Here is a 10,619-nt window from a genome sequence, read left to right on the forward strand (position 1 = left end):
AGGTCAATGCCTTGATGGAGTTCGAAGATGAGCATTTTCTGCGTAAGGTAAGCAGAGATAAGCAATTTGACTGGTTGATGCCTTGGGACACGATAACCTTGGTTTTAATTAAGTGAGAGTGATAAAATTTGGTGTATAGTTTTATTACATCAATACCTTGACTAAGTTTGATAATGCGCATGGTCTGCTCAGGGTAAGCAGAGCGATAAGCAATTTGATTGGTCGAGACTGGAACACAATAACTCTCATTCTAATTGAGCTAGAATGTTCACGCATGGTGTAGGTGTTTAAAAGATGAATGCCTTGTTGGAGTTGGAAGATAAGAATTTTCTGCTTAGGGTAAGCAGAGATAAGCAATTTGATTAGTTGATGCTTTGGGACACGATAACTTTAGTTCTAATTTAGTGAGAGTGAGAACACTTGGTGTATAGTTTTATCACATACCTTGGCTGTTCGATAATGAGCACCTTCTGCTCAAACTTGGTGATCTAGTTCGATGATAAACATTGCTTACGGTAAACAGAGATAAGCAACCTGATTGGTTGATGCTTTGGGGCACGATAACTTTGGTTATAATTATGTGAGAGTGATGAAACTCCGAGTCGCCTATAGATTCATTATATCATTACCTTGATTAAATTCGATGATGAGAATTTTCTGCTTAGGCTAAGGAGAAATAAGCAATTTGATTGGACGAGACTTTAGAACATAAAAACACTGCTTTTAATTGAGGTAGAATGTTTAAATTTGATGGAGATGTTCATTAGGTGAATGTCTTGACTGAGTTCAATGATTAACATTTCGAGGCGGAGCTAAGCGATTTCATTGGTCAGTGCTTTAGGACAAGATTACTTTGATTCTATCTGATAGAGAGTGATGAAACTTAGTGTATAGTTGAAAATCACTTTGATTGCTTGATACTTTTGAAAAAAATCAATGTGCGATAAATTAAAATGTGTCATCTGTTTATTTTGGGATTTCGGCGGGGGACACCCACCTCACCGTTGGCTTGTTTTAACAGTAGTGGATTCAAATGGCAATATTCAAGAGACTAAAATTGCCAACACACCCACTGCTCCCTCCACTCCCAAGAGCTTCGGGAAGAAACACGCACGTTTTTATACGTCTACATTGCAGTTTGGGCGTATTATGTCAGGTTTCCTGAAGGCGTCAATATTTAAGTTTTCCTTTAGAGAGAGAAATGGGGTTTAACTTCCACTCGACACTAACTAGGTCATTTTGGGACTAACATGGTTCAATTTAATTTCAATAATTCCTTTGCGCATAGAAGTGGGAGGAAACATGAGGACCGGAGAAAGCCCATGAGGTTGGACAGGCGACCCTAATCCTTGTCACGTACAACTAGGGACTCGAAACCACGCCAGATGACTCATTGACAGACTTTGTGATACAACGCGCACGCGCTAACCATTCGGCCATCCAACCCCCCAAGTTTTCCTTTAGGATAAGCTGATGTCTTTTTTTTTTTTAATGCAGTATGGTATGAAAGAAATTTTGCGCGGCCGCAGCGTTTCACCTTCTATAGTGTCTTCTTCGAATTCATTGTGTACACGGAACCATGCTTTCTATCCCATCAGAAAGGCTATACGCTGTGCTTTGTCGTGACCCTGAACCCTGTATCACTCACACGGGAGAGAGAGAGAAATGGGGTTTAACGTCCACTCGACACAAACTAGGTCATTTCGGGACAAACATGGTTTAATTTTATTTCAATAATTCGCTTGCGCGTAGGGGTCTTTAGCAGTGGGAGGAAACCGGAGGACTCGGAGAAAACCCACGAAGTTGGACAGGCGACCCTACTCCTTGTCACGTACAAACCGGGGGTTCGAAACCACGCCAGTCTACTCAATGACAGGCCTTATGATACAGCACGCACGTGCTAACCATTCGGCCATCCCCCCCCCCCCCCAAACTCACACGGGGAAACCACACGTGAAAATCCCGAGACCGGGTTTGAGTCAGCGCCGAGTAAAAAAGCGTCACACTGTTTGATTTATTTGACGCAAGTCCAACATCTGTATAAAAATCATGCCCTGATCTCCAATTGAAATGTTTTATTGTGATTAAGTATCTGCTCTGTAATGATAAGTCATATAAATTTTCTGTAGTATGAATTAATAACAATCAATCAATCAGCAAACAAACTACCTGAGATCATATTGGAAAAAGTGCAGAAAACAATACCCTTGTTTTAATAATAAATAAGGTATCTTCTCAAAACATAAAAGAAATGGATATTTGGTTGTTATAATATCAATAGTTATAATATTTAATTTCTTTTGCCCTTTTTAGCTTTTCGTTTTTTGGGTTTGATCTTTGTTCGTAATATATCTTGACCCTTTTTTTTACAATCTTCTCTAGAAATATATTCATCATTATCTTGATCAGGATCAAAATGAAAGTCCTCACTCTCACTTATATTCTCCACATCTAATTTAACTCGCATATTTTGAGCTGGTAATTTTGTCTCGAGAAACTCTTGAAGCTGTCAATAGAAATCGTTTATAAACCTTAATAAACAATTAAAGAGGCATTACGTCACGGCTAAACTTGCCTATTGCTGGATGTGTTTCTGGCTTCAAATCTTATATACGTTATTATTTAGATATTTATTGACATGACAAGTCCGTAATCAACTCTCTTGGCCATCGGATGGCTTAGATATTTAGTGGATTAGACAATGTCCGCAATATCTGCTAAACGCTAATATGGCTGGGGACTGTCTATGAAAGGACTGACAATCGAGCCTTCGTTGATTATCATGCGGAGTTTCCATCGTAAGGCCATTTCTTGTCAAAACTTTAATTATTCACCCAGAATAAAGTTATTTCAATATATTCATATTTCATTATCTATTTTTTAAAACTAATATAACAAGAACGGCCAGCTCTTTCTCTAAGTCTCGCCTAATGTATCTTTAATAATAACCCCATAATTTAGCGTGTTTTAATAATGTCATTTAATTTAATATAAATATCTCGTGGTATTATTGAAATAGAGCTAAAGTATTTTAGTATTTACCTTCTTGTTATTGGCGTTTTTCAATGTTACACCGACACTCTTCTCAAAATTAATCTGTTCAGTAAGGCACTCTAACTTTCTTTCACAGTTGCTTAAATCATTCACTAGATCTCCAGTACTAAAATTATGATACGGCTGAAATGGAAACAAATTGCATAATAACAATAACGAAGATAGCTTGAAAATAAATTGATTATAATTAACTCATCACAATACCCACCGGTTTTAATTTGATTTCTTTCAATTTATCAAATAATGTTGATATTCCATTCCGTAAATCTACTACTAACTTTTCCTGTTTTGACATTTCGGATAATGCAATATCGAGTTGTTTTTCTTCCGTAAGGGCCAATTCCTCCATATTATCAACTAACTGACGAGATCTGGAATAAACGCAACATGTGTAATTTGAATCATCCGTATAAAACATCTCAAAATAAGTAAGCTTTGCCAACGGTTTGCCTAGTGTTGTATACATATTGTGTACAAGAAAGACAAAAAGTGCCCAAGACCTGCATTCTCTAAACATAGCAGAGGGTTGCCACACCTGCTAGCTATAAAATGAATGTCAACAAATTCCTCTGGGCTCCTAGTGACACACTGCCCATGCATCTGACACATTCTGGGGGACGAAATAAGTAGACTTTTAAAAAAATATCCTTCACAAAGGCGGAAGAGAGTTAGGTTTATAAATTGGTTTATTTGTCTTTCAGACGACAAAGTTAAACTGGTTTAACAACCGCCAGCGTTTTAAAACTGATTTATTTGCCTTTCAGGCGACAAATGTAAGCTGGTTTAATAACCGCCGGCGTTTTTTAAACTGATTTAACTTAAGCGTCTGAACAACATATTAGTATGGACCAAGAAATAGCGTGACGACGTCACGACAGTGCATCATTCATGGCAGGGAGATTAAACTGTTAAAATATTTATACTTCACAGCTTGTCTTTGGCTTGTAAATTTGAGTTCCTCAAAATTTTTTTTCAATTTATCCAACTCCTCTTCAAGTTTAGCTCTTTGGGCGAGTTTATCGTCCTTCTGCTGTATTAACCTGTCTGTTGTATTGTCCTGATTACTGACTCTGAAAACGACATCCTGTAATAAATAGATAGAATTATTCAAATAAACAAATAAAATATATAAAGTCTTTATTTAAGTTAAGCCTTCTTCAAGGATACGATCGATTTCTTAACATTAGCTTAATATTTAACTTACTATAATATTCAATATTTACAGAAATCAATAAAAACAACATTAATGTTTAGCCCGTGAGAAAATTGTTACACACGTTTATATCAGACACGTTGATGGCTTGTTTTATCTTCTCAAAGGCATTCTCTAAGGTTAATATCTTTTCAAGTTTAGCTGCCTTCATGGCTTGCTGTTTACCAGTTCGAACTGTCAATAGAAACTACTTGTTATTTACCCGATATATTGATGTCAATAGAAAGAACTTACCATTAAAAACAGTATCTAAGGTTACCAAGTAAGTATTATGTCTTATAAAATATATCTACTTTCTAAACGTTCCTATATGTAAGGGGCTAATATCAAATATGAAATTTATTAACAGCTTGTAAAAAATGCATAAATTAACAACCTACCATTGCTTTCAGAGAGAGTCGTCACCTTAGACTGAAATATAAATTTGGTTCATTGTAAGGTAGTAAAGTATTATTTAATACAACCAGCGGTTGCCAGGCAAGATACGCCCACATTTGCAAGAGTTAGGACCTGTTGCGGTTGATTTTTATATTGTATAGTTTAATAACTTAATGTATGGTTTAATAACTTAATGTATAATTTAATAACTTGATGTATTAATTAATAACTTATTGCATAATTTAATAACTTACTCTTTTTTCTGGTCTTTCTACTAGTTCTTTGCGCCTTTCCACTTCCCTCTTTGTTTCATTTAGTTGTTGATCACGAGCCCTTCTGGCTTGATACATTTCTCTTTCCATGTTCATGAGATCTTTCTACAAATATAATGTAAATTAAAGCTGATATTATCTGGCGTTGAACATTTATTCTATTCAAATATTCTACTTATGAGTTATTGCAAATGGTGCTTTCTACAGTATATCCTCACATTTCTAGTTTAAGCAAAATTTTAGCTGTGGCAATCTTACCAGTTTATCAAAAAAAGAAAAGAAAAGACGTATAAATTCAAGAATAAAAAAGGCCCCCAAACTACGTTAGAACATTAACTTCTTTAGGGGGCCTCTGAACCATTCTCACAGGCAGCCTCCCTCTCAGTCCACCCCTAATAATAATAATATACACATTTCAAAACTTATAGTGGAGTAACTGGAGTTATAGTTTGATTGTTGATATTTACAATGAATCATTTATTGACGTGACCTGTTGATTCAAGCCAGTCACAAAAAAGTATTTTTTTTTATCAGCAACGACTTGCAATAGCAACAGTGGGTCGCATCCTGTCATGAACAATACAAATCAATCAATGGAACAATGTCGACCCATCACTACACGGAAGGCATGGTCCTTGTCGTAGAACCATAAAAGAAAGGAAAACTGATATAATCCAACTTAAAGACTCAAAGAGAACAATAGGGGGCATTGTATCTGTAGAATCGTGAAGCATAGATTCAATTCCTATAGAAAATCAACAACTTTACTGGCACGTAACTAGCGCGGGGGTTCGAGTGGGGCAAGCTTTCCATTGGACGCAATACGAAGCCAACGACCAACTTGCCCATATCAGATTGGCGGAGCGCCCAACCAATTTCACTTGGTTTTATGTGCACCTCGCCGATCATGGCGTTATATATGAGCCCCCACCCCCCTCCCCCGCAAATGGCGAGGCGCATCATAATGAATCTACGATTCACACCACAACTTGATTGATGGGGCGCCCAAAACGGCGTGCCTTATCCCGGAGGGGCGCCTATAATGACATGATTAATGGGGCGTCAGATCTACGCACCTTTGATTCTTCATTGCTTGCTGTCGCTTTTTTGTTCATTCTTCTTAATTCGGCATGTTCCTTTCTAGCATCAACGGCCATCTGTTCCATAAGATCAAGCTTACTTGGATAAAGGTGACATTCCTGAAAATGATACATGCTTTTCATGAAAATCAACATACAATTTTCTCATTGTTTTGTTTACAAATGGGATTTTTTGTTTGTTTTACTTTCAACGACATGGAACCGTGCAACATACTATCTGTGGTATCGGAGGTTGGATGACCGAATGCTTAACGCGTGTGCGTTGGATCATACAGTCTGTCATTGAGTCAATAGGATCGCCTGTCCAACCTCGTGGGTTTTCTCCAGGTATTCCAGTTTCCTCTCACTTCTAAAGACCCCTACGCACAGGCTAATTATTGAAATAAAGTTGAGCCATGTATTAGTCCTGAAATAACCTAGTATGTGTCAAGTAGACGTTAACCCCCCCCCCCTCTCTCTCTCTATTTGTGGTATCACGTTTCATACCTCCAACATAAACTGTAAAACCTCTTCATATCTTCTGGTAATATTTTTAGCTGCATCATATTTAATTCTAGATTTATCCTGATCATTCTGTAGGCGCCTAAACTCCTGAAAACAACATACACGTATATATTAAAAGTAACGTAATGATCGACGATAATAATTCATACATTTCATGCTGAGGTAGGGGGTTTATTAGAAATGGAGTGTAAGTTACATTATGTTCGCAGTTCGTGGTTTCAAATACGATATTGTGTCGTATTCCTCGCCAATTTTGTTGCCGAGAGAAATTGGTCGTGAATACTGAGTATTTCCAGTTCCCTGAAGCGTAATTTGCGACCTGTCCCAATACGACTGGTCATAACTTATGATAATATATAGGCTATACTTTTAGGAAACTACAATCAGAAGAATACTATTTGCCGTTTCAAAAAGTGCTGGATTCAACATGATAACGATAGAAGTTTGTTTATCATTTTATAATGCTGCTAGTTTATTATATAGAACTTACTCTTTCATGTGCCAAGTCCACATCGCCAGTATTATTTTGTAACATTTCTCCAAGTATCATTTGTTGTTGTTCCAGATAACTCTCTTTCTGTGATCGTTGATACTTTAACTCATTCAATACTTTAATAGCTTCACATGTTTTCTGATCCATTTCCGTTATAGCTTTCTGGATGAATATAAAACAACCAATATGAATAGTCTTCCACATAGCATTAGACAATACACATACAATTATACTTGCTCTATAGTGATATACAAAGAGCATAATTAGGGACGAAAGTCGGCCCCGTCATTATATGAGGATTACACATTGCTCTATATTTGCCCCTAAAGAAAAAACATAAAATGTGAGGTCATATTTTATTTATTTCTGATACCCAAGTAGTGTTTTTTGCAGAGTTACGCGCGAAACCCTAATTAGAAAACCTGGGCCCCGTTTCTCGAAATCTTAACTAAAGATAAAATCCAAATTTTAGTAGATACTTCAGTTTTGATTGGCAAAGCACTTAAATCAATCTAATATTATCCAATCAAATAACTAAAATTTGGATTTTATCTTAGTTAAAATTTCGTGAAACAGGCCCCAGACCCTACCGGATGCCGTCACTCCTCCGCGCATTTTGGTTGGTTTTTATTGGCATATAATTGTGGTTGAATAAACTTACCTCAGCTGTGCAACGTTGCATTGATAACAGTTCTTCTTTTCTACTTTGAAATACTGACTTAATCACATGTTTGTCTGCCTGGTTAAATAATATAGTTTTGTTAATTTGATCAGTTATATTACAAGCGCCTTGAGGGTCACATTTCAATTTGGATTAGGGATAACGTGGCTAAGTGGGTAAGACGCTGGCTCGCTAGCCTGGAGGTCGGGTGTTCGATCTCTGCATTGGCCGAGAAAGATCATCCAGATTTTCCGGCGTTGTTCCCTCTTGTCAGTGATGCAGGACGGAGGGCCTGACAAGGACAGCTGTCTAGTCGTTCGGGTGGGACGAAAAACCGAGGTCCCGTGTACACATTGGCGTGCATGTAAAAGATCCCTTGACAATTGGAATTCGATATAAGAGTAGGCCGTAGTGCCACTGTCCGGGCAAAAATTTCCCCCATAGCACACTGTATGGCGTATGCCCGTCTTCATTAGCCCAGTTCGGAGCAGAACAGTAGGACGTTAAACCCCATTTCATTTTATTTCCATTTTGCATTCAACTGGGTCTAATACTTCTTCAGAATAAAATGATATGTTTGCTGAATAAATTTGAAAAGTATCAACGAAAACTAGAAATTAAAGGGGCAATATTCCAGTATGAAAGTTAAATAGAAAGACTGAGGCCGCTAACGAATGCCTTGTTGGAAGACATATATAGGCCTACTCAAAACGTTATTTAAATCTATCAATTTAAACATATGTTATGATCATTTGAAGTTTACATTAATTTCATGCAGACAATGAAATTATGGTAATTACTACCTGAATGCTATGTGTCATCGCCAATCTTTTATATTTGTTTTCAGCTCGTAATTTAACAATAAGAGCTTCGTTGGAAGTTTTCAAGGCTTCAGAACCTTCATAATATGCTTTGCCGTCTCTTTCTGTTGAAACAATCGAAGATAAAATTTACAATGAGAAATGAGAACCTATTGTATATAATATAAACAAAATAACCACTAATATCTATAATGAGAATATCAGAGGCAGATCCAGAGGTGGGGGTGGGGTCGGGGTCATAGGTTGGTGGGTGTATCTCAGCAACCTGGCAAACCCCCTCCTGCAAAAATGCCTGGATCCACCTCTAATATACTATTATCATCATTCTATTTTTATATAGAAAAGAAATAACCAATAATATTTTCAGTGTAAATATAATATAATACATGACAAAATTCTACAGTGGACTAGGGATAAATAGTGAATAATTCATTTTGGTCAGTGATTTTTATATAACTATTATTACACTATTGAGCTATAGATGTAGGCTAATTTCGTACTGAAATAGCTCTAACTAACTCGGTCTAACATTACGTTGGATTAAAATACCAACCTTTAAGATGTAGTTTTCCCCGCAATTCATCCACTTGATCCGATACGTTTGATGCGAGGTCATTCGCTATTCCTGTGTTTAATTTGTTGACAGGCATATTGACTAGAATGGAAAATAACAGGAACTATGACAGGCACAAAAACTTGGTCACCAACCAAGGTATTGAAATAAATACAACACAGGTCTCGGTGAACAATAAACCTTAATAGAAATTGTTCAGAATTTTGATAGATTTAACTACTTTCGTAACTTTGAAGGACGAAAAATTGAAGCGAAAAACTTGACTTTATTAAGTTTATTAACTAAGTTAAATTAGCGGCAAAAACTGTGTGCATAAGTGTTTATAATGAAATATACCTTTTTTTTCGTTTACGCTTCTACAGTAAGTTCTTTTGAAAGTCTCCTAATGCCGTCACCAATGACAATAAACGATATAAACCAACGTCATAGTATATTTAAATGCTGATGTCATAGTATATTTTTTTTTATCATTCTCAGCATCTTGGCATTGTTGTCGCGGATTGAACCGTTGCCCGTTTTAAGCTACATTAGCCTTGACATGATAGGCAAACAAAATTTACAAAATAGTATTCAATGAAAAAAAAAAAATATATATATATATATATACCGTTACTAATAATAAAGGGGTGGGTTGTAGGCCTATTAGAGCTCTATGTCAGAATGTTTTATAAAGACTGTTATATTTCTTATAAAAAAAACATTTATTATTACCTGAAGTAATGTTATTGTAGGCCTACGCGCTGGAAAAAAAAATAACAACTAAATTCACTTTTCTCATTGGAATTTGACTGATAAACTAATCGTAAAACAAATTTAACAACTAAATTCACTTTTCTCTTTGGAATTTGACTGATAAACTAATTGTAAAACAAAACAGATAAAATTTATGGTAACACAATTAAAATTAAAAAATCATTGGCGTAGGCCTATGTCACAATTAAATTCTATAATTTTAATCGATTTATACAGATATTATTTATTATTATTATTACAGCAAATTTAGAGTGCGCCCTTTCATAGGGGCACTTTACAAAGTGACAATGTTAATATTATAATAATAAAAAAACCCAAGATTATGGACGTTAACAGCTGTTGTAGACTATACGGAGTCATTTAAAGCTTGTTTTTTTTAAGTTTATTACAGTGAATAGGACGTTGGCCCGCTAACCTGGGGCCTGTTTCACGAAATTTTAACTAAGATAAAATCCAAATTTTAGTAATTTGATTGGATAATATTAGATTGATTTTAGTGCTTGGCCAATCAAAATTGAAGTATCTACTAAAATTTGGATTTTATCTTTAGTTAAAATTTCGTGAAACAGGGCCCTGGAGGTCCCGTGTTCGATTTCTGCGTTGGCCGAGAAAGTTCATCGAGATATTCAGACGTGGCTCCCCCTTGTCGGTGGTGTAGGGCGGAGGGGTCTGGCAAGGGACAATGTATAGTCGTTTGGATGGGGCGGAAAACCGAGGTCCCGTGTACACATTGGCATGCACATAAAAGAACCATTGACAGTTGGAATTCGAGATAAGAGTAGGTCGAAACTCGAAG

General features: G+C 36.3%; 1 protein-coding gene across 1 annotated transcript; it reads right to left on the bottom strand.

The window, feature by feature from the left end:
- Positions 1–2,286: 2,286 nt before the first annotated feature.
- Positions 2,287–9,146, bottom strand: LOC126811342 (coiled-coil domain-containing protein 183). Its single transcript, XM_050536859.2, has 13 exons — positions 9,050–9,146; positions 8,479–8,600; positions 7,676–7,753; positions 7,012–7,176; positions 6,504–6,608; positions 5,994–6,116; positions 4,900–5,022; positions 4,648–4,678; positions 4,332–4,441; positions 3,978–4,138; positions 3,263–3,425; positions 3,043–3,177; positions 2,287–2,506 (listed from the first exon to the last, which is right to left on the bottom strand). The coding sequence occupies exons 1-13, from the start codon at positions 9,144–9,146 to the stop codon at positions 2,291–2,293; spliced, it is 1,629 nt and encodes a 542-aa protein (XP_050392816.1). The 3' UTR covers positions 2,287–2,290.
- Between the last annotated feature and the right edge of the window lie 1,473 nt (positions 9,147–10,619).

The sequence above is a fragment of the Patella vulgata genome, chromosome 1 (assembly GCF_932274485.2).
Source record: "Patella vulgata chromosome 1, xgPatVulg1.2, whole genome shotgun sequence".
Classification (NCBI taxonomy): domain Eukaryota; kingdom Metazoa; phylum Mollusca; class Gastropoda; family Patellidae; genus Patella; species Patella vulgata.

Coding starts and splice junctions, on each gene's coding strand:
- LOC126811342 (XM_050536859.2), bottom strand. CDS start 9,146: ATGCCTGTCAACAAATTAAACACAGGAATAGCGAATGACCTCGCATCA. Junction 8,601..9,049: donor GGGAAAACTACATCTTAAAG/GTTGGTATTTTA, acceptor TTGTTTCAACAG/AAAGAGACGGCAAAGCATAT. Junction 3,426..3,977: donor AGCCAAAGACAAGCTGTGAA/GTATAAATATTT, acceptor CGTTTATTCCAG/ATCTCGTCAGTTAGTTGATA.